The sequence below is a fragment of the Durotheca rogersii genome, assembly GCF_024521655.1.
Source record: "Durotheca rogersii strain YMJ 92031201 chromosome Unknown GGS23scaffold_17, whole genome shotgun sequence".
In the NCBI taxonomy this organism is placed as follows: Eukaryota; Fungi; Ascomycota; class Sordariomycetes; order Xylariales; family Xylariaceae; genus Durotheca; species Durotheca rogersii.
This window is the reverse complement of record NW_026251248.1, coordinates 711,404-734,790: the sequence shown is the minus strand read 5'-3', so window position 1 is coordinate 734,790 and position 23,387 is coordinate 711,404. Positions and strand designations below refer to the sequence as shown.

Here is a 23,387-nt window from a genome sequence, read left to right as displayed (position 1 = left end):
GCCTCTTAGGAAATAATAACGAAACGGGAGTGCTCTTATAAGAGCGAAATAAGCCTTTTAAGACCTTCTATACGAAGAGGTTAAAACGGGATAGAAATAACGAGAAAATAACTAAGCGTACCCGTAGTTTAGGTACCTCTTTACTACCTAGGTTCGATTACTAGCTAGATAGAGTATAAAACGTACTTAATTCCTAAAACCCCCTATCTAGAGCATCCTTATTAAAAAACATACTTTAACTCTTAAGGGCTGCTTATATAATACGTATTACCTAATAAGGAGGGCTCCTACTTAGCTTAGCGAGTCTTCCACCGTACAAAAGGAGACGTTGGCAGCTGATCACGTCTGTGCAAGAATGGCAGCAGAAAAGACCTGGTTGACCGCCTTCCTTGATTAGCGGGCGGTCAACACAGGCAGATAATGGTTCTGGTGGCAGAATTCATTCTGAACGGCAAAAAAAAAAACCTCTCTTGTCGCATGCTGTCACAAACCACCACCGTACAACGTACAACCGCCCCGTGGTCTTGTAGAGCGAATTGGATAGTTAGATAGCCCAGGCATTCGCTTCATCCAGCAACTTCCTGAAGTTCAATCGGCCCATACCAGCATTTATCTGGTTAAGAAACAATCCGCGACCCTATCGTGACACCATCCTTAAGATGGGCAGCAAGCGGAAGCGTGGCGCCAGCAAGACCGGCGCGAACGGCGGCGAGCCGGCGCCGAAGCATGCGAAGACGAGCCACACGACGTCAACCGAAGTCCTTCCAACGCCCGATCTCGACCTCGAAAAAACTCCTTTCACAGAGACCCTCGCTAGCGAGAGCCGAAAGCGGGAAGCCAAGATATACCAGCTGCTCGGAAGTGCTGATAGCGATGAGCGAATTGCCGCAGCCGATGCCCTTGTCACCGGCCTGCTGGTTTCGCCCGAAGCCGCCCTTGTGAGGCATCTCGACAGTCGTCTATTCCGCGGCCTAGCGAGCTCGCGGAATGCGTCTCGCCTGGGCTTCAGCCTAGTGCTGACCGAGATCCTGGCCCAACTATTCGGGGAAAAGAATCTTTCTGGCTCCAAGTACCCTGGCATAACGTTCGACAAGGCCCTCAACATCCTTGTGGAGAGGACGACCGCCGATAACCACGTGCCGGGACAGGAAGAGAGGGATTGCTACTTTGGCCGGCTATTCGGGTTGCAATGCTTTGTAGAATCCAGGATCCTTTTTACTGAGGAATCGCGATGGCCGCAAGTCCTGGACTTGCTGTTGAAAATGGCCGAGAAGAAGGCTTGGATGCGATCCCACTGTGGATGGATCATCGTCGAGTCGCTTCCCCAGATGGGCCAAGGTAGAGCAGAGGAAACACTCAGAAAGCTGTCTAGTGTCGGACTCGGAAAGACGGCGGAGGGTGTCGGAATCTGGACCAGGGCCTTGAGTTGTTACCCGAACCTGAAGACACCCGAAAAACCGTGGCGCGATCCTCTAAGCCCTAGCGTCATACCCGAAGTCGCCCGGGTACTAAAGGAAAACGTGGCACGGGATAGTGGAGAGGATGCCCCCATCATTAAAGCAAGGCAGGGCGGCTGGAATCCCCAACTGCACTTCGTCTGGGACCTCATACTGGCGGTGTTTGGCAACGGAAGCGGGAAGGAGACCAAGGACAAGCTGAGACTTTTCTGGAATACTGCCATCGACGGTGAGCATGCTCTCTGCCTGCAAAGGGGACTTATATATACTAACTTGACTTTTAGATGGCCTCTTCTCCAAGACCGCTTCCGACGCGCAAAAGTTTCGCGGTTTCTTGATACTCCAAAAGTTCCTGCAAGGATTCGCAGCAGACAAGACGAGACTGGTCAAGGAGCTCTTTTCTCGAAATTTGATGAAGTGTCTCATAAACCAAGCGGCTAAGGAAGATCGGTACCTCCATCGTGCCGCGCTGAAGAGCCTTCAGTCGATAGAGAAGACTGTACAAGCCGCCCCGCAGTTATTAATGCCGATTCTAGAGGAGCTACTCGGGAAGCATGGGGCATACGACTTCGATCAACGGACGAGTACCAAAACCGTCGAGAACTTGCTGCAATGGGTTACTCCTACTGATGCAAAGAGCGTTCTCAAATTTCTCCGGAGTTTCGTCCTCACTGCGAATGGGTAAGCTTTCCATCATTACGAAATACCCGCTATCTCACTAACTCGCTCCCTAGTAGCGATGCCGCCGAGATTGAAAAGTTGAGATCGGTCTATGCCGGGTATGTGTCTAAAATGGCCGTACAGGCGAAGCCGGCAACGGAACCATCCGACAAGGGCGAGATTTCGAACGTCGCGGAGCTGGGTGTTAAAGAATTAGCCGCCTGCGCGTATTCGGAACAGCCGCAGTTCAAACCGAGTCTCTCGGAGAAATCGCGAGAGGTATTTCGTAGGCTGCTAGCTTCTACAATTGGAAAGGTTATGGGGCGAGGAGGCGACGCCGAGTATCTATGTCACGCGGTAGTGTCGGTTGAGCCCACGGCAGTAAACATGAGCGAGGAGATTAAGACGGAGCGAGATAACGCGTTAAAATCCATACGGAAATCGCTTAGGGCGAGCAAAAAGACAAGCGGCAAGGATGATGGAGTGTCACTTGGCCTCGCCCTGCTTTATGCCATCACCGTGTTGCAATTGTATGACGGAACACCCGATGCTGTCAACATTCTGCAAGATCTGCAACGCTGCACCGAGAAGATGGGTAGCAAGGAGGGTGGTACCTCAGAGCTTCTGGTCGAGATACTACTAGCACTGGTGTCTCGGCCGTCGTCTATGATGCGACAGATCAGCGAGCAAGTCTTCGAGGCATTTACTTCACAAGTGTCTTCCGAAGCTCTCGAGCTCCTGACGGAGCCGTTATTCGCCGATGAAAACGAGAAAGGATACCAGGCTCTCTTTGAAAATCTCGAGGATGAGAATGCAGAAATGGTCGGCGATGAAGATTCGGATGCCGACGAGGACGACGGTGCAAACTCGGTTGAAATATCGGAAGTCGGTTCTGATGTTGAATTCGTTTCATTGAATGGCGAGGAAGCGAACCCCGATAGCGGGGGCGAGAGCGAGGATGAAGATGAGGATGAGGATGAAGCTCAAGCAGAGGGAGACGCTCAGGAGCTTGCAGACTTCGATGCAGCCCTTGCCAAGGTCCTAAGGAGTCATCGGCTGAATCAGGACAACGATGCCGAATCGTCATCTGGCGATTCCGATATGACCGACTCGGAAATGATGGCTTTGAATGACAAGCTGGTCGAGGTGTTCAAGCAGAAGTTCAAGAAGACCGGCAGCAAGAAGGATAGGAAGGACGCCAAGGACTCCGTCATCATGTTCAAGCACCGCGTCGTCGACCTCCTCGCGCTGTATATCAAGCACGAGGCGACCAACCCCCTGGCGTTTGGCCTGCTTCCGCCACTGCTCGAGGTGGTGCGCACGACGACGGCCAAGCCGCTCGCGAACAAGGCCGCCCTGACCATCGAGAATTTCTCCAAGACGTTCAAGAAGAAGGCGCAACGGGCAACGGCCCAGGGCAACGGCGGCGACGGCGAAAACGAGGGCGAGATGGAGAACCGCACTAGCATCGACGCCGAAGCGCGGCTAGCGCTCATGCGGGAGATACACCGCCAGGCCGCGCGGGACATGTCGCACGCGTTCGGGCGGGCGGCATCAGCGGCCAGCCTGCTCGTCGCGTCAAGCCTGCTCGCCGACGGCAGGGGGGACGACAAGATAGACGGCGTCAACGCGGTGTACGCGCAGACCTTCGCGGACTGCCAGAAGGGGAAGACGAAGCTCCAGGGCTTCTTCTTCTCCGACTGGATCAACTGGGGCATGGGGCACGCGGCGAACGCGAAGTCCCTGCCCCAACCGCAGCAGGCAGGAGACCAGGCATAGGGACGGAGAGATGTTTTGTTTGATCATGTACATCTTCCCTAGTGTGTATGTAGAGAGCCTACGGAACCTTCCCCTCCCTGTCTCTAATTCCACAACCGTCACCAGCTCCTAAACAACTATCTATAGATGATTCCCTGTGACATCAACGAGGAGGCGCGGTGTGTAAGCACAGGACTTACCTCCCGCGCAACCTACGTAGGCTCTTCTAACGAGCGATCCTACTCTATTATAAGCTATCCGATATTTGGTCCTCGCCCAACTCCCGCTCAGCACCGTCCGCTGCGGAAGCTTTGATGCTGGTTCGCAGGTGGCTTCGTTGCACGAGGACGTTACATACGTGGCGGGCGGTCTCTGGGGACGCCACCACCCCCCCTCCTACCGAAATGAACAAACCAGGTTCCGGGCCCAGACGGGTAGGGCAGATTGTCACCCCCTCCACATGCCGCGATGGCTCACGGGTAAGCCGGCATCAACCCCGTCACTCGTGGTCAGCGGCGCACCAAGCGAGTGCCTGTAGGGCAGCCGTCCGGACCGCAAGGGATGCCTGAGCACGCCTGGTGCCTCGGTCCTTCCCCCCCCTGCCCCCTCGGATAAGACGGCCTCGTCGCACAGGGGGACAGCGTGGGGGCGCTGCTTGGGTGTTGTTATGTTTTATTGTGTTTCTTTTACTTTCTGGTTGATCCTTGTCGATCCGCCGCGGGTGCGGGAGACCGGATCCCTATGACAAGGCGTGAGGGGAAGGGGAGCGGAATCCACAGGCGGAAAATATGCGACGGACGTGGGCTCGTGTCTCGCACCGATGGGAGGACCCGAGGGGGGGTGCCTACATGGTTTGTGGCGTGCGAACTTGCTCACCCGAAGAAAGGGACGGAAAAGGGGGGGGGGGGGAGAAGGATAGAGGATACATGAGATGGTTCTCGTCGCGATGCTGTCGGCGCTACTCCCTCCAGCGCCATTGGCTTGACCCTCCTAGGCTGCTATTCGACGGACGGGTTCTCCCTGCACCTACTCAACGAGACGAGCTGTATTATGAGACATGCGCCGCGCTACAGCGCGCGAAGGTCCACAACCCCCCCTTTTCTCCTCGTGAGAGGGTGTTTGGTGTCTGGTGTATAGTTAGGCGCCTTGCGCTCCCACGTCGCCACACACCGCCTCCGCCATACAAGCAGCCAAACAGACAGAGATGCCTTCGTAGCTAAGGGAAGTGCGTGCAGCCGGTTGGCTAAGTGTATGTTGTACCGATATGATCCGCGACAGCGATCAGGGGAGAGAGATTCTGAGGCTTCTGCACCTCTCCCGGCCCATCGGTATTCTTCCTCTCCCACACTATGCACTCTGACAGAGGATGGGGGGGTATGGTACATGTTTTCATACCTCTGAGGATTCCGCTCGGAATAGAACCTCACAATACCCAGATGACTGGTGCTTAGCAACGATATAAAGGGGAAAGACCATCGCCTCCGTCTTCTCTTGTGAGAGATACTTGTCTCGCTAACCGACAGTCGATATACTTCTACAAGAAGCCCCTAGACCCTCCACTCACTCAAAAATGGCATCTCTCCCCAGCGTCGGGGACCTCGTCCCGCAGCTCGCGGGCCTCTCGCCCATCCCGCCCGGCCACCGGGCCCCAGGTCTTGGCGGCCAGAACTTCACGCATTGCTGCCTGTTAGCAGTGAACGAGTCGCTCGCAGTCGGCAGCGATGGCAACCTCACATACACGGCGACGCCGTTCGTAGCTCCGGGTGTTCCTATCGGCGCGCTGGGCGGCGACGGCGGCCAGTTTCCGTGCGGCGCGTCCTTCGACGGCGACGTGGGGGGCGCGCCGCCGGTGCGGGTGCCGTACGACTGGTGCGCGGCGCGGTGCGGCGGGTGGGAGATGTCTCGGCCGGGGGCGACGCAGCAGTGGGTCGGGCCGCTGGTGCAGTTCATCGTGCCGAGCCTGGCGTTCTGCACCAACGTGCCGCGGACGCGCAAGCTGGCCATCCCGGACGTCGTCTTCCGCGGGCGCCCGCGCTCGCCCGCCGGCTTCGCCTCGTACTGGCTGCGCCTGCTCGGCGCCTTCCTCCTCGTCACCGCCGACACCTTCGTCTGGCTCGCCATCTGCTTCGCCTTCGCCGGCCCCATGCTGCTCAGCGCCGTCTACGAGTACGCCCTCGACCGCCGCGTCCTCGAGTTCCTCGCCGCGCCCCCCGAGACCCGCCCCGCCGCCGTGCCCTCCCGCCTCCGCGCCCACCTACTGCTCGCCGTCGTCGTCGGCAACCTCCGCATGGCGACGCTCGAGACGCACGACGTCGAGAGGGCGGGGCCCCGCACCCGCCGCCACGACAGCGTCGTGTCCGACGACTCCGAGCTCACGACGGCTCCTGTCAATAGCCGCAAGATAGGCGAGGTCGTGCACAACACTATCTGGAAGAGGGTCACAGCGATCGTGGAAGAATACGAGGCGGCGAGGCTGGCGGATCGCGAGGACGAGCCGGTCGTGTCTCTGCCTACTAAGCTGAAGTCGCTGCTTAATTCCCAGGCTAGGTGAGGAAGAGAAGAGAGAACCCGCTTTATAGAAGGACACTACATGATGGGAGCCTGACTATGAGCCTAGCTTCGGGTCGACGATCGGCGGACCAACGCTCTTCTTCATAGGCGGGTTCATATACACGGTATTGGACGTCGAAAACAATCTCGGCGACAACGACACCGCTCACGCCCTTGCGTTCGGCTTGTGTGAGTATTAGTCCGAACTAGATCTTCCGGCTCACGAACCGCCGTATACTTGCTAAAGGCTTTCCCCTACAGGGTGGATGGTGATCCCTTACCTCGCTATTATTGTACGTACACCTGCCCTCCCCTTTCTCGTCTCCACAAGGATCGTTGGGGTGCTATAGTCTGGTTGAGTTGTACAACTCCAGCAGTAAACTCGCAACCGCTGATACTATTGCTTGCCCTAGTCCTGCGCTATGCTTGCGTCCAACGGCACCAGCGCGCTCAACGGCATCGTGTATGACGGCAGCACCGTGACCCGCCCTGACGAGTACGAGCCGAGCTTCTGGGCGCAGCAGATCAAGAAGGCCGAGGCGTACCCGGTTCTCGGCTGGGCCATCAGGCAGGTCGAGGGCTACAGCCCGATCGAGACCGCGTCCGAGGGGCGCTTCCAGACGGTGAAGCTGTGGAAGCGCGGCCTCAACAAGCAAGAATGGGTCCAGGAGGCGATCCGCGACTACGAGCACTCGGCGTCCGAGGGCGCGCCCGGCGACAGGCTATCCCCGAGCGACCTGCGCCGGTCCCTGCAGCTCAACCGCCGCGACGTCCTGTACGTCCTCTTCGGGGCCGCGTTCGCGGTGCTGGTGCCGTGCTGCCTCGCCTTCCTCACCTCCTACAACACGCCGCAGGCCGGGCTCTCCTGCCGCAGCCTGACGTACCTCGTCTACGCCGTGAGCCAGGCGTGCGAGATGGCCCTGTGGGCGTCGGCCGCGAGGCTGCGGGTCCGGCACGGCGCGCGCTGGTCCGAGGCGTGCCCGACCTCCAAGAAGGTCGCTTGGTGGGGGCAGGTGTTCGTCGGCTTCTTCTCCATATTCGCCGCCGCTGGCGGCACCGTTATGCAGCTCCTCGGCGTGTTCCGCAGCTGCACCTGTAAGGTAAGAGAGAGAAAGAGATACAAGGCATCTCGCCGCCGCGCCCGAGACGGAGTGACGCGGGGGACTGTTGGCGGGACGGTTATTGCTAACGCACGCGCGCAGGTGCCCGTTAGATACTGGCCGCGGCTGCATGACCCGAGCGCTTATATCGTTCTGAGCGACAATACCGCCGAAGACATCGCGGCCGCCCAGCACTGGTGGACGGCGACTGGCACGACGGCCGTAATCGTCATCGGGATCGTGTGTGCGCTTGCGTGGTGGCACCAACGGCGTCTACGAAAGGTGTTTCGAGACGAGGCTGATAGATTAGAAACTGATGCGTGGTAAATAAAACTAGCGGTACGACGCCCGGGGCCGTGATCTGCGAAGAAATATGGTCTGTATGTCGATTATGATGATTCGTTAGATCGTGGCTTCGTGAAGGGGGGCTCAATAAGCGACTTCGCATCCTGAAGCCACCGCAGCTCGATATTAATGATGCTAAATAACAATTTGACCACCCCTCTGTTCAGGCTACAGCATGGGATGATGAATATTCCGGCGTGTAGCGATGTAAATGATGAAATAGCGGCGATTCATCTCGATAGATGCGCGGCCATACGTCCACTCAACCTCCCCTTCACGGCATGAAGCCGAATAAAAAGCCCATCCGTCAACCTGGAAAGCAACGTAGGTGGAATCTATGTGTAAGACTTCTGTCTAAAGCTCGTGAAAGCAGATAAAAATAGAAGGGGGTATCAAGTACTTTTCCGAGCCGCCCAACGCCGATTCCAACAAAGGGCATCAAAAGTTACGTCGATGTGAAGTCCCAGGGTTTGAAGGCTTCTTTGAACCTCTCGACATCCTGGGTCTCCTCCGCGATAGACTCGACAACGTCCCGCCAGTGCAGTCGGTCTTCGAGTCCGAGAAGCTTTGCGACCACTCGACGACCGAACTGAAGATCGAAACGTATGCTGCCATCAAAGCGCATGATGAGCTCCTTGCTCTGGATGCCGGTGTCGCTATCATCAGACCATATCCAGAGCCGGAAGAAGTCGGACCCTTCGTCGACCGCAGACTCGAGAGCGCCCTCTACAAAAGGTGGGAATTGGCGGTTTTCGGCCTCGACTTTGAAGCCAGCCTCGACCAGACCTTTTCGAATAAGCTCCGAGGGGACGGGGATGAATTGCCAATGGACGTGAATGCCAGATTGCCGACTGATTTCAAATGTTACGGCGCCCAATTTGTAATCTGATTTCGTCGCAATCATGGCTTGCATGGACTCTTTGAAGCGCCACATCTCCTGATACGTCTTGTTCGCATCTGCGCCCATCGCGCGAAGGGTGGCTTCGTGAGGAAGCGGTATGATAAGCTGGTGGCCGGGAAAAGTGAGCCCGGACGAGGCATACGTGTTAGAACTAGGCAACGGCCCTTTTGCTGTGGTGACGTAGGACTCCTCTCCTATAGAGCAGATCATGTGTGTGTCCACGTCTGTATTGCTCAAGCAGAAGAAGCACTTATCAGGGCCCGGAGGGGGTGACCGATCTCTACGGCGACGCATGCGACGACCACTGCCTTGGTGATCGTGGTCGTCGGCGTAGCGACGGAAATGGCCATCGGCAGGAGCAGGCCGCTTCCTCGGGTTTGAGTAGGACAAAAATGGCGACACAGTGCTACCGGTTGGAATAGAGGAGGAGGGTTCCCCAGGTACGATGTTGAATGCATACATGGCCTTGGCTTTCGCCGCATTGCCGAAACGGGCGAGTGAGATGAATCGTGTGACGGGAGTCTCATCAGAATCGGGACTACTCGGCGGATGAAAGAATGGCTCACGCTCGTAGAAAAAGTCGGTAGATGACATTGAGAAGTGATAACGGGGCCTGATGGTGGCACATAATTCAGCGATCTCGTTGGTGCTGAGGATTGAGGCGTGGTCTTCGGATGAGAGGTTTGTACTCGAGTTGGCCCACACTCCAGAGGGCCAGCATGTAGTGAGTAGTACGTCGGTGGCATTCGCGCCACGCAATATCTTGGCGTCTTCGGCCGTGTGTAGAGGAATATGCTGTTCGTTGGATTGGCCGCTGGTGGACTTGTCGAGAGCACCGCCTAGTGTCACAATCCGAACCCCGTCCGATGTTTTCGTTATGCTACGCTTGCCGAGGAAGTGAAGATTCTCGCAGACCTAGATAGGACACGTCAGATTGTGCTCTCGAAACGGCGCTTCACGATGGCCGGAGGAAGCTTGTGTACGTACATCCTCGCCCTTTTCGACCCGCTCAACTACGCGGTCCGGTAACGGAATCGTGCCCACGGTAAAATAGGTCGAGACCGGGACTGCGATGCCGCCGCTAAGCAATCGCGAGACAGTATCGTCATCCTGGTCGGCGTCGAAAAGGTTACCGGTGATGAGAGCAAAAGAAAAGTTCTGCTTCTGCTGGAGAGTGGCGAGCTTCTGAAACGCAAGCTCGAGCTTGCCATTGACGCTCCCTAGCACGATGCTACAAGGTCGAGGAGGTTAGATGCGCGGACAAGACGGCGATGGGTTCAGCCGTATACTTACATCTTGGCAGCCATGATGGAACTCGCGTCGAGGGAATCGATCAAAGGGAGTCCGAACGAGTAATTGAATCAGGAAGCTTCCAAACGAAGCTATGCCGGCGTCGAGTCCCAATTGGCGATCGGCGATGGGGAGGATGAGGGAGATGCGCCAGGCTGGTCGCAGAAGTAAATACTGATAAATAGTCCTGGGCAGATGACGGGCTGTTGCAGACAGTTGCTAGGCGAGGCAAAAGCCGTGGTTGGCTGGTGGCGGCGGCAGCTTGAGAGCTATGGGCTTGGTATTGCTGGATAAGCAAATGCGATGTTTATCGATAAGCAAGTGACAACCTGCTAGCCTACGATAAGCCTGTATCTAGGTAGCTTATCGATCGTCATATCTTATCTTCATTCCGGGCACCTCGAAAAGAAAAAAAAAAGTTCAAAGGTCGCGACGAGTAGACCCGGACCCTTTGCATCGTAATTAGCGGGGCGACTCTCCCCCTCTCTCTTCCCTCTCTCTTCCGGCTTCGACTACAACAACCGCAAGAAGCAGCAGGCGGCCTTCCTCGCCGGTAACGAGGAGTCGTCCACCCGCCATCATGCGCTCAACGCAGTCCGGGCGCATCGTCAAGCCCCGGAGGGGGCACGGCAGCACTCCCCACCAGAAGAACCACCGCTGGGAGTCCTTCACCACCAAGATATCCAAGCTGCACTCCCTCGACCCTCTCCGAAAAGTCCGGCGGCACGATCTCGACGCCGAAGACCTCGAATCCACCACCTCCTACTTCCGCAACGGCCTAGAAAAATGGACCGATACCTGTATCGCCAAGGGCTTCACCTCCTTCCGCCGCGAGGTCCGGCCCTTTTGCGACAGCCTGCCTCAGATCCTGCACTTCGAGGACAGGATCATGCAGTTACTGGTGAAATACATATCCGTCCACGAGTCCGAATCGCTAGAGCCCCTCCTCGATCTCGTTACTGCCTTAGCGCATGACCTGGGCGCGCGCTTCGAGAGGCATTACCCGGCTGCTTTGTCGTTGATAATTGGAATTGCTAGCAAGCCTCGGGATGCTGCCGTCATCGAGTGGACATTCGGCTGCCTGGCGTTCCTTTTCAAGTACCTATCCAAGCTGCTGGTCCCGGACATCCGACCAACCTTCGACGCCTTGTCGCCGCTGCTGGGCAAGGCCCGGAATCCTCCTTACATTGCTAGGTTCGCGGCCGAAGCCTTGAGCTTCCTCGTCAAGAAGGCAGCGGCACCTTCTCATCGAGAAAAGACGCTGCCCCTGTTGGTTGAACATATCAGGGCGGATCTCGAGGCTTGCAGAGACGACCGGCAGTTTGGATTGTATCACCATGGGCTGATGACCATGTTTGCGGAGGCTATCAAAGGGCACGGAAATGGCATTCACACCAACGGGCCCACGCTCGTCAAGGCCTTGATTTCGTCGGTACCGAATGATGAATGTATCTCGGCTGACCCAGTAACCTGGTGCGACCTCGTCTGCGGCGTGCTCGTGAGCATTGTTCATCATACGGCCGCCGAAACGTTCGAGTCCATCCCGAAATCTATAGTCGAAAGTGTCGCGGAGGACAAACGCCGTGTCGAGCATCCGTTGCGTAACTGTCTATATATACGGCTTCTGGGCACCGTATCAGGTGTTCGAAAGGGCAGTCGGATACCCGACTGGTCGTTAATCCTCGACTGCCTACTCGAGTCTCTCAATGCCTTGACGAAAGTGCCCGCCAATCTCGAAAATATTGATTCTGCGGCTGTCTGGCGCCATCTCATCACCAATATAGCTATCGTATGGCAGCAAGCCTCGATGGAATGTATAATTCCGCGTATCGCTGATTTTACCAACATCATGACACGAGAGCCCCTGATGAGATGGTTTATACCGTTTTGCTCCTACTTTTCCGACTTGGATTCCGTCAGATTCCGCAGTGTCCTACTAAAGCCGTTCCAAAAGTAAGGCATCCCCAGTCTGCTACCACACGCCAATATTAACGTGGACCCTAGATTTGTGACGATGCATTGGTCTGAAGGATCCAACGAAGATATGCTCTGCGTTTTCCTACCCCGTATGGTGGAATCGCACGCCCTGCCCTCGGTTACCGACTCTGACAACTTTTCGTTGCCCCAGTCATGGCAAGATCAAATCGTCACCAAATTTGAACGTTTAGAGGTTTCCCCCTTTCCCGAGCAAGGGACTTCTGCCGGATACGACAAAGACCCGAAGACGTGGCGTGACAAATGCCTACCCAAATATTCGGCCCTTCTCCGTGTTTTGGAATCAACTACTGTCCGGCCGTCGACAAACGGGCCCATCGCTGAATTGTTGTTGAGGAAGCTGAAGCTCGCGCTGAAGCCCTCTCTGTCCCTGGCCAGCGAAGAAGCACATTTCATTATCAGCCAGGGGTTTTCCGCCTACCTCCGGATGAGTAAGATCACGGGGAAGATCGATAGTTCTCTTGAGCCGTTGTTGAAGGCAGCTACTCCTCGGTACCGCCGCCTTGTCGGATTCTTAGAAGCGATGATCGCCTACGAAGACCAGCTCAATGCTAATAGGAGTCCTCAATCGCACAGCGAGAAGAGCGCTAACAGCGAGGCGGAAGAAGATCCGTTCATGAAGAGCCTCATCGATAACCTATCCAGCCCTTCGCGCCAGCACCGATTGGCGTCCTTGCAGTTGCTCAGCCGACTTGATACGGCGCCCGACCAGCTAGACTCGCTAGCAACTATGTTACGGATTGAGGAAACGCCGCTGGACTTACAAAATGTTCGGCTCGTTTCCGTCTACCTTCGAAAACTGGCGGCAAACTACTCCCAACTTACTCAAGATTCGTGGCTGCGGCAAGCCATTCCGACCTTCCTCTTTGGGCAGTTGACGGTACGGTTGACACCGATATGTGATTCCGCAGTAGAAGCATTGCAGCAGATATGCGAGGTAAAATCGGGCGAAGACGTCGTATGTGAGATCGCCTTTAACTGGGTCGATGTCTCACCCAAACGGGGAGACGGTCCGCAGAAAGTATCGCTAGCCTCGCCAAACGCCGGCGTCACCGACTTTGAATGCCGGTATCTAGCGAGCCTGTATAGGCGAGCCGAAGAAGCAGAGCACGTGGTTTACTGTTCATCCGAGATTATGCTAGAGAATTTCGAAGGCAATCAGGGCCTTGTGCCCCAAGCGCCTGCTAATGCGAGGTCTCAGGCGCTCAAGGTCTTCTCAGCCGCTCCTAGCATCGCCGAGAAGCGGTCCCGCCAATTGGTCCCCTACCTGCTGTCGTGGACTAGGGATGCTGATGAACAAGATGAAGACGCGACGGGACCATCCGACCCAGTTGAAGGTGTACCATGGTCTCTATTTGACAGAGGGGCGCTTATCGGCGTATTTTCCAAATTTACCAACCCTAAGGTACTATATCAGAACCAGCAGGTATATAGTTCGCTTTTAGGGTTGCTTGCCAAGGGCGACATAGAGATCCAAAAGTCCGCTCTTAAGGCCATTCTCGCTTGGAAGCAAGAGGGGATCAAGCCTTACCAAGAAAATCTAGAATACCTCCTTGACGAAGCTAGGTTCAAAAATGAGCTCACGGTACTATTCCAAGGCGACCACCAGATTCAACTAGAGCATCGCGCGGAAGTGATGCCCGTCCTTCTTAGACTGCTCTACGGAAGAACAATTTCCAAAAAAGGCATCGCCAGTGGGCGGCACGGCCTCCACGCCACCCGGCTTGCTGTTCTGAGACAGTTAAGCGTGGAGGATATGGGAGAATTCCTCGATATTGCCCTAGGCGATCTTCGTGGCGTGATTGTCGTGGAGGACACTCAATTGCGCGAAGATGTTTTCGACCACGGAATTTTAACTACGCGGAAGCAACTCGGCTTTTCCAACATGATGGAGGCTATGATTAACGAGCTCGGCACTGGTGTTCTATCTTTTGCCGACAAAATACTGCACGCAGTACTGTACTGTCTCATATTTTCTTCTCGGAGGATTAACCAGGCCGATACGGATATGGAGGACGACTTACCAACGCAGAACTCCCTGCTTAGAGCTGTCAGGGGCACATCGTTGAAGTGCGTGATTTCGCTCCTCCGGAATGCCCCTAGCTTCGACTGGAACCCTTATAGAGAGGTCTTCATCAAGGAGATTGTGAGCCCGCGTCTTGAGAAGCTCCCCGTCGAAACGACCCAAGGCATTTCCGGCACCCTCCAGTTCCTCGCAACGCTATCTCAGATTCCGAGGACTGCGTTATTCCTCTCCGTGGATAAACGCATCCTTGGCCAGTTGATGGAATGCTTGAAATTGGAGAAGACTAAGGACGAGGTCAAGATATTCTCTCTGAGTATTGTCCGGAGCCTGGTAGAGCTTTCCCGGCAACCAGCCGAGCAGTCCGAGTTCAACGAGCTGATTCAGGAAGAGCTCCTGGACCCTAATATTAATATCATATTAGAAAGTATCGGCGCCGTCCTGAAATTCCGCGGGGAAATTGGCAGGGATCTCCTCATGGCATGTGTTGAGTCTGTAGTAGAGCTATCCTCTCTCGTTCAAAAATCGGCCCATGTCACGGAACTCATTGACGTTTCTATTTCCCTTCTTAATCAACCGTCGCGGCGCGTGAACCCCAGAGCCAAGGGGCTTCTTCTATCCATGCTCGGGACATTCATTCGACTCGCGGGCTCCGATCTTCATTCCCAGTTGAGAGATAGGATTTACTCTACGACAGCGTCGCTTTTCGGCTTTTTCAAAGACCGGACGAACCGACAAGCATTATCAGATGTCCTTGCTGCGTTGTACCAAGACGATCCGCAGCATCACGAATTGTCTGCGCTATGTGCTGATCTCAACTCGTATCATAGCACTCGGGTCGACGAGCCTGACTACGAGAAGCGACTGACAGCCTTCAACGCCATTTCACAGCCGAGGGAGACACCATTTACATCACGAGATTGGGAGCCATTACTTCACAACATGGTGTTTTACATTCGACATGATGAGGAATACGGGATCTTATCTGCTAACTCTGCGGATGGCATGTGCAAATTTATAGAAACAACTGCTAACTCGAAGGGCGAAGAACGGGAAGGTTTTCACAAAATGCTCTCCGATATCTTAATACCGTCTCTTTACTCTAACGTGCGGGAACAATCGGAGACCGTGAGAAGAGAAACTGTGCGAGTCTTCGGTTCTCTAGTTTCTCAAATGCCATCCTTGCCATCGGTAACGGATCTTGTCGTCCTTAATCCCCCTCCAGACGATGACGATCCCGACCCCAGTTTCTTCAACAATATCCTCAGCCCCGCAACAGCCAGACAAATGCGAGCCCTTCAGCTCTTGACTAAGGCAAACCACTACTCGCCATTGAACAGCAAAAATCTCACCCAGTTCTTTGTGCCCCTTCTCGAGCATTTCATTTTCAACCGAGAAGAGGGAAGCAATGACTACGGCGTGGGCGCGCAGGCGGCCTCAACAATCGCAGATATAGCCTCCTCTCTGGAATGGCCCCAATACCGCGCCGTGCTCCGCAGATACATTGGTTACGTCGAGTCAAAACCGGAACTTCAGAAACAGTTGGTCAGGCTTCTCGGCAAGTTTGTGGACGCCCTCGCGGGGGCGGTTTCGGTCACGGGTCATAATACGATGGACGTTGACTCGGCAGGTTCTGGAGAGAAACCGACAAAGTGCAGACTAGCAGCTACAATGCCTGCAGGTGAAAAGTTGAGCGAGGATGTTCTAACCAATATACTACCACCACTCCTAGACCATATCCACGAAAAAGACGAAATAACTGTTAGCTCTCGCGTTCCGGTCGGCATCATCATCGTCAAGATCCTGAAACTGCTCCCGGCGGAGGCGCTCAACCAAAAGCTTCCCGGTGTGCTTACTGATATCTGCCACATCTTGCGAAGCAAGGCCTGGGAATCCCGCGAGATGGCGCGGAGCACCCTCTCGAAAATGACATCGCTTCTGGGGCCAACTTACTTTGGTTTTGTGCTCAACGAGCTGCGCGGCGCGCTTACAAAGGGTTACCAGCTTCATGTCCTATCGTATACGATGCACACAATTTTAGTCAATGTGATCCCCGAATTCGAGTCTGGTGATCTAGACTACTGCCTCGACAAAATTGTCGGTGTCATAATGGACGATATCTTCGGCGTCACGGGCCAAGAAAAGGAGGCGGAGGAATACAACAGCAAAACGAAGGAGGTCAAGAGCAGCAAGAGCCAAGACTCGATGGAACTCATCGCACGAACCGCCTCTATCGGCCATCTTGTCCGTCTTATTCAACCCCTGCAGGCATTGTTACTTGAAAAGCTAGACCTCCGCATGGTGCGGAAGATTGACGACTTATTATCCCGGATAACTTCCGGCCTATTGGGAAACCCAGCGGCTAACAGCCGAGACACCCTAGTGTTCTGCTACGAGGTTATCCAGCAAGTATACGCCAGCGAGAAGCCCAGAGCAGAGCAGAAGTTGGACCCAAAACTGAGACGATATCTCCTTCAGAAAGGCGCCAACAAGAGTGGTGATCGTGGCACGACCAGCAAGCACACGTACAAACTAGTGCGGTTTGCTGTCGACGTTCTGCGGTCAGTTCTGAAGAAGCATGACAGCATTCGAAATGCCGCCAACATCACGGGATTCATCCCGATGCTAGGTGACGCGATCGTCGGTGGCGAGGAAGAAGTCAGAATAGCTACCTTCAAGCTCCTAACGGTCATTGTCAAGGTTCCATTTAAAACTGACGACGGCACAAAACTCTATAAAGTAGCCTCGAAGGAGGCGTGTAAGAGCATTTCCATGTCCACCTCGATAGCGACAGACCTCCCCCAGAGCGCCCTTAAGCTTATGTCTGTCATTATACGAGACCGCCGCGATGTCACAGTGAAGGATGCGGCGGTAGATATGCTTCTCAGCAAGGTCAAAGACGACCTGACAGAGCCCCTCTATCGGCACGTCACATTCAATTTCCTGCGGTCTGTTCTGGACCGGAAAATTGGGACAGCCGCAGTTTACGACACCCTGGATTATGTTGGATCGATCATGATTACCAATGATGATAAGAACACTCGAGATCTCGCTCGTGGAGCCTTCTTCCAATTCCTGCGCGATTATCCTCAGAAGAAGAATAGGTGGGCTAAGCAGCTGAGCTTCGTCGTGGCGAACTTGAAGTACGAGAGAGAAGGTGGTCGACTCTCTGTCATGGAGATCGTGCATCTCCTATTGATGAAGTCCTCCGATGACTTCGTCCAGGAAATTGCAACAACCTGTTTCATCCCGCTCATTTTCGTCTTGGTTAACGACGATAGCGAAAAATGTCGGTTGGCGGCTGCGGAGTTGATCAAGGAGATATTTCGGAAAGCGGATAAGGAGCGAACCTCGAATTTCCTCAAGCTGGCGAGGTCCTGGACCGAGCGGGATGACAATGCCCAAGTATTACGTCTCGCCGTCCAAACGTTCGCGCTCTACTTCGAGGCAAGAGAATACAGCTCGAGAGACCGTAAAGATTTGGACCTTGTGCTTGACTTAATGGCCAACATCCTAGGGAGCTACTCGACTTTTGCGAATGACCACGAGCTAATCACTACTGTCCTTCAGGCGGCGCCCATCCTCATAGAGAGGCACCCGGCAACGACGTTGGCGCACGAAAGATTGTGGCAGCTTATACCGACTCCGCTCTCGCACCCAGACCCCACAGTCAAACTGTCAAGCGTTAGGCTGTTGAGAATCTATCTGGCAGATTTCTACGAGAATAAGAAAGGAGGCGGAAGCTCGCGAGATATAGTTGGCTCACATGGTCTTCACTTACAGACGCAAATGGTTGGGCAGCTGATTCTCTACGCCGTGGGCGTTCTAAGTCCTGTGGCGGTGCGAAGGTGGAAAAGAAGAATGCAAAGGAGAGGCAAAGCCGTGCCATTTGATATTGGCTATGATGATGCGTTCTCAACGAAAAGCCCGGGGGAGATAGACGAGACCCTCGCAGCAGAGGTTGGCAGGGTAATCTTAATGCTCACTAAATTTCTAGATGTTGGTGTGGCAGACACCGGCTCGCCTAAGAGAGATGGAGATGGGAAGCCCGATGTCAACAGTGAAGGCTCGGGCGACGAAGAGGAAGAATGGGGCGGCGTTGACGCCGAGGAAGATACCACTCGTGGGGACATTACCCTCCACACACTGTTTATCTGGCTTTCGGACATCCTCATCGAGGAGACGCGCCCGACAGCCGGTGCGCTCGTGCCCAAGGTGGCAGCGCTCGAGATCCTCAGTGTGCTCGCATCGTCGTTGCCGACGGCAGCGCTCGAGCCGTTGCTCAACATGGCACTAACGCCGCTGCACCACCTAACCGACCCCTCGATCCCGACCACCGCGGCGACCGGCCCTACCTCCTTAGCCGCAGCCGCCGACGCCGACGCAGTGGCCTTCCAGGCACGACGCGAGGACCTGCGAGCGCGGGCCGCCGAGGCCATGGACGGCCTGCAGCGCCGCCTCGGTGCCGCGGCGTACACGCGTGAGCTGCTGGCGGTGCGCGAGGGCGCGCGCCAGCGTCGCGAGGCGCGCTCCCGCAAGCGCAAGATCGACGCCGTCGCGAATCCCGAGCGTTACGGTGCCTGGAAGCAGAGCCGCCTCGAGAAGAAGGTCCGCAGGCGCAAGGAGAAGGGCCTCCGGAACCGGGATCGGCGGCGGGAGTGGTGAGGAGGAGACGGTAGAGGTTGGGGGTGGGGGGATTTCTCTTGTCTCCTGATATCTGCGTAAAACTACATAGCATTTTGGCGAAGCCGTACTCTAGGTGCGCGACGAGCCCGGCACGGAAAGTGGGAAGAATACTATAGGTAATCTGAATCATGCTTAGATTCCTGTGTAAGGACGAAGCAGTTACATGTTGTACAGATAATGAACGGGCGAAGAGGTTATACGTATTTCTCGTCGATCCTCTCTTCTCTCCTTTCCTTTTTCTTCTCTTGTCCTAGCATTCCGTGTAGGACCTTGTTTAGGGGAAGGAGGAGAGTGGGCGCGATGGGTGCCTGTCTCTCTCGGGGTTTGGCTCGCCCGCCGGGTCCGCAAGCGAGCACGACGTTGCTTCTTCTTCTTCTACTACTTCTACTACGCGGCGAAAATCGACCATCTCTTCGGGCACTCCTAGCCACGGAGGAAAGCTGCGAATGGCACCGGTGATCTCCCTTCGGCCATCCAACCCACCCGCCGTTGCCTCTTGTCTTCCCGGGTGGTGTCGGGTCTGCGTCCGGTCCCGCCGGGCTACCATCGTTTCTTGGGGAGTTGCTGGTCGCCGCTATTCTCGATCATGTTGCGGAAGCTCTTGGAGAGGCTCTTGTCGCCCCACAGGTCATTCGTAGCCCTTTCGAATTTCCGGAGGAAGTCGTCCGTAAGCGAGTCCGCTGCGGCATCCTCCTTCTTCACTATGTCCGAGGGGGCGGTCTTCGATCCCGACCTGGGGATTCCTAGGGTCGATTCGCCCACTGCAGACGGCAAGATGCCGCCCACCGGCCGACGAATCTTCTTGAACAACAAGTTCGGGTCCGGGCGGATATAACGCGGCTGATCGTCTTTCGAGGCTACGTTGACGAATTGTATGCGCACAACCTTCTGCTTATCCACGGGTAGGCGTCGCACTACCGGCGGGTCCTTGTGGAAGTCGTTGTCTATCTCGTACTTCAGCTTCGGGGTCTTGGGTGGAAGCCCTTCCGAGGCGACGTGATAACGAACGCCAGTGTACAGTCCGTCATAGGCTTGAGCGGGGTAGGTTTGGGGCTGGTCATCTCTGGTCTTATTTACAGGTATAAACTTGATGATGCCGCTCTTTGACGTCCCCGGACTGAGGGAAGGCCGAATCTCGTTATCTTGCAGCAATTTGTCAGGCACTATCTCGTTGTTGAAAGGGCCGTCACCTTCCGGTGTCTGCTCGGTACGATCAGGGCGGTCCTCCCATCTTCCTACCGGATTCCCACGGTCCCCGAAACTTGGGACGCGAATAATTCGGGGCCTTGGCCCTAGCGGGAACGACATTTCCTCCCTGGGAATTCGGGTCAAGGGGCCTTTAAAAGGTATCATCCTAGCTTCTTCTTGACCAGGCACGTCCCAGCCTTCGTGAGGGATTTTGGTTATGGGCCAGGTCTTCATCTCCTTCGGGCGTTCGAGAAACCGGCGGCGCAACGAGAGGATGTCTGAGAGAAGGGTATCGCGTAGGAAGAATGGGCCTTTTCCCTTTGGCTTTGGTCCCCTTCCCACCCACAGTTTGCCGGAGCGATCAACCCCTTCTCGTCCTGAAGCACGACCACGCGGTACGGCGTCATTGCTCAGGGGCTCGGGCTCCTTGGCGGCAGCCGGGGACGACGAAGAGTATTGGCGTCGCATAGACGGCAGGCCATTCTTCGGCGATGGACGAGCGTCTGTATTTCCCAACGGTGCTGCTCTCGGGGAGGTCGTTGAGCTCGTTGGCGGGAATGATGAATGCCCTGCATCCCGAGACTCCAATGCCTCCTCGCCTTGTTCTGGTTTGTCTGGCAGAGCGGCTGGCTCATCGGACACGCTGGGGCCGCCGGAACCAGCATTCTTCGCCGCAGCGCCTCGTTCGGTCACGGTGCCGTCTTCCCAAAACTCCACGTCGCCATCCTCGCCTAGCGTCCCCCGTTTCACTAGTTGCCCTTTTTCTCGCATGAGGTCCTCGACGGTGAGTTTACGGTCGCCAAAGATGTTCAAATGGTCGCTGATAACATGGCGATTCCGGCATGTGGGACAGGTTATGAGTACGGACCCTTTGTGGTAGCCCTGCTTCGAGACGACGTGGGAGGAGCGGCCGCCGCAGGGCACGCAGGTAAAGGTAAGCTCATAGTGAGGCTCGAGGAGCTTCCGGGGCTTGGCGGCGGACGCAGGCGACGACGGCGCGACGGGAGCAGGGGGGGGAGGCCGAGGGATAGTGTGGACGAAGCGCTGAGCGGTTGGACGCGGGGAGCGAGGGAGGCGGAGAAGGCGAGGACGGGGACGGCGGAGAGGAGCGGACAGGATTGCCGTTCGCGACGCAGGGAGGGTGGGCTTGGGGAGCAGGCGAGAAACCGAGCTCAAGGCCATGTTCCGCCAAGAGGGAAATACATAAGAAACGAAATAGGGAAGTGAATAGGGACCTGTGCTGAGGCCAATTGCGGCATGTACCTGCGAGAGGAGAAGAGAGGAGGACCGAGTGGTGGTGGGGGTGACGGCGAGGTCTGCGGCAATGCAGACTCGCGAGAGAAGATCTCCGTCGACGCAAATTGTTAGGAGAACATTTTCATTTTTTTTTTCCGATAGGCTAGCTAGTGGTTACCTGGTAACAAGGTCACAGGCGGCAGGTCACAAAACCACGCTGCAGGTTTAGCCCCTCCTGATAAGACGCCCACGATAAGATAGGGATAAGATAGAGGGGTGGAGCGCCGGGCGAGGTGAGGGGCAGCGCGTAAGATGCGCAAGTACCAAGTACGCGCGGACCCCCCGTGTTGACTACCATACGGGGGGAGGGGGGTCTGTCGATACCATGTTAGCAATAGTATCGGGGTATTAATATAGTATCCGTATAGATATAAAAGTAAATTAAACTCCGGGGTAATATTATATTAAGTATAACATTAGTACTATATAGTGTAATTATATATAGCTAGTAATGATATTTAGTTTAATATAGTATCGAATTAATATACTATTAGCGTATAATAGTTATTAATATAATACGATTTCCGGCCCTAATTATTATTTCCTACTAATAATATATACTAATCTAGAGTTAATATCTAACTAAATATAATTATTATATCGGTAATTATTACCTCTTAGTAATATATACTACTTTAGAATTAATTATATATTAAATGTAATAACTTAAAGGTAATACTTTTTTATTAGTAATATATACTACCTAGAAATTATTATAACTTTTAGTTACCTTTATTTATTAGTAATAGATATTATTCTAGAATATATTATTAGATAGAAATACTTACTATTATAAGCGACTATATCTAAAAGGAAATTATATCTACTTTAAGATTATTATTTATTTTAGATAGCTATTCTATATAGTAACTCTTTCGAATAAGAATACTCTTATTAATACGTTAGCATTACTATTATTAGTTAGTATATCTATTTTAATATTATTACTATTTATAGGAGTATAACTACTACGAAAGTCTTACGAATACGAGTAATAATAATAATATTAGATATGTATTTAATAAGGATTAAATTTCAGAGCTATAATTATATCTACGTAAACTATATATCTAAATTAAAACACTTATATTTTAAAATATCTCTAGATTACTAAATATTATACCCGATAGTAGGCGCTAGATAGCTTGTCTTAATTTCTATATACTTATTTAATAAGTAGTTAACTTATTATTATTAAATACGCTTCGTTTCTCGATATAATAAAGGGGGATTAATATAATAAGGATTAATACGACCGATACGATTAATACGGATTAACGCGAACGATACGGGTTAACGTAAATGCGACTGATGTAATTAATACGAGTAATACGATAAGGGGATTAATAGATAAAGTTAATACGATCGACGTAATTAATAAAGTAATATAATAAAGGGATTAATAAAGCTAATGCGACCGACGTAATTATTAGGTATTATCGGGTACTTAGTAATTAATTAGCCACTATTAAGCTAGGTATATTAGAGACTTATATAGAGGTAATAATAGCTTATAACGCTTAAGCTTTAGTACCTATACGGGACCGAATTCGATACTTAATAGCCCATTAATATTCGTTATAGGTAGGTAAATAATAAGTAATTAAGGAAACCTAAGGTACTTATTTTCGATACGAGGCTACGCTAGGTATACGAAGGTATAATAATTAAGTTATAAGACTAATACGACGTAAGCTTTTTAAATATAAGGATATATAAGGTACGACGTTCGTAATAATATATTATAAATAATAATATACCTACCGAAAATATATCGAACGGAAATACCTTTATTAAAGGTATCTCTAATAACTATTAAAGATATCCATAACTATCGAAGATATCTTTAACGATTATCGAAGATATTAACGACCATCGAAGATATCTTTAATAACTATCGAAGATATCTTTAACGACTATCGAAGATATTAACGACTATCGAAGATATCTTTAATAATTATTAAAGATATCTCTAAATATATCTCTAAATATATCTCTAAATATATCTCTAAATATATCTCTAACGATTATCGAATAAATCTCTAATAACGATCGAATAAATCTCTAATAACTACCGAAGATATCTTTAATAACGATCGAAGATATCTTTAATAACGATCGAAGATATCTTTAACGAC

General features: G+C 53.3%; 5 protein-coding genes across 5 annotated transcripts; 3 read left to right on the top strand and 2 right to left on the bottom strand.

Annotated features, from left to right (window-relative positions):
* Window positions 1-453: 453 nt before the first annotated feature.
* GGS23DRAFT_144851 (DNA polymerase phi-domain-containing protein) lies at window positions 454-4,083 on the top strand. The gene is made up of 4 exons (XM_051511292.1): window positions 454-1,686; window positions 1,742-2,138; window positions 2,192-3,941; window positions 4,023-4,083. Exons 1-3 carry the CDS (start codon window positions 660-662, stop codon window positions 3,894-3,896), a joined length of 3,129 nt encoding a protein of 1,042 aa, XP_051370391.1. The 5' UTR covers window positions 454-659; the 3' UTR covers window positions 3,897-3,941; window positions 4,023-4,083.
* A 1,182-nt stretch (window positions 4,084-5,265) lies between these two features.
* Window positions 5,266-8,061, top strand: GGS23DRAFT_611828 (uncharacterized protein). The gene is made up of 5 exons (XM_051520442.1): window positions 5,266-6,422; window positions 6,493-6,614; window positions 6,687-6,718; window positions 6,839-7,525; window positions 7,628-8,061. Exons 1-5 carry the CDS (start codon window positions 5,446-5,448, stop codon window positions 7,850-7,852), a joined length of 2,043 nt encoding a protein of 680 aa, XP_051370390.1. The 5' UTR covers window positions 5,266-5,445; the 3' UTR covers window positions 7,853-8,061.
* A 22-nt stretch (window positions 8,062-8,083) lies between these two features.
* On the bottom strand, window positions 8,084-10,281 carry GGS23DRAFT_144816 (CwfJ C-terminus 1-domain-containing protein-like protein). The gene is made up of 3 exons (XM_051511291.1): window positions 10,065-10,281; window positions 9,759-10,002; window positions 8,084-9,686 (listed from the first exon to the last, which is right to left on the bottom strand). Exons 1-3 carry the CDS (start codon window positions 10,076-10,078, stop codon window positions 8,316-8,318), a joined length of 1,629 nt encoding a protein of 542 aa, XP_051370389.1. The 5' UTR covers window positions 10,079-10,281; the 3' UTR covers window positions 8,084-8,315.
* A 360-nt stretch (window positions 10,282-10,641) lies between these two features.
* On the top strand, window positions 10,642-18,744 carry GGS23DRAFT_598454 (armadillo-type protein; the record flags this gene model as incomplete). Its single annotated transcript, XM_051518782.1, has 2 exons — window positions 10,642-12,014; window positions 12,066-18,744. 2 exons carry the CDS (start codon window positions 10,642-10,644, stop codon window positions 18,742-18,744), a joined length of 8,052 nt encoding a protein of 2,683 aa, XP_051370388.1.
* A 167-nt stretch (window positions 18,745-18,911) lies between these two features.
* On the bottom strand, window positions 18,912-21,245 carry GGS23DRAFT_144780 (DNL zinc finger-domain-containing protein). Its single transcript, XM_051511289.1, has one exon. It carries the CDS (start codon window positions 21,133-21,135, stop codon window positions 19,306-19,308), a length of 1,830 nt encoding a protein of 609 aa, XP_051370387.1. The 5' UTR covers window positions 21,136-21,245; the 3' UTR covers window positions 18,912-19,305.
* Window positions 21,246-23,387: the final 2,142 nt, after the last annotated feature.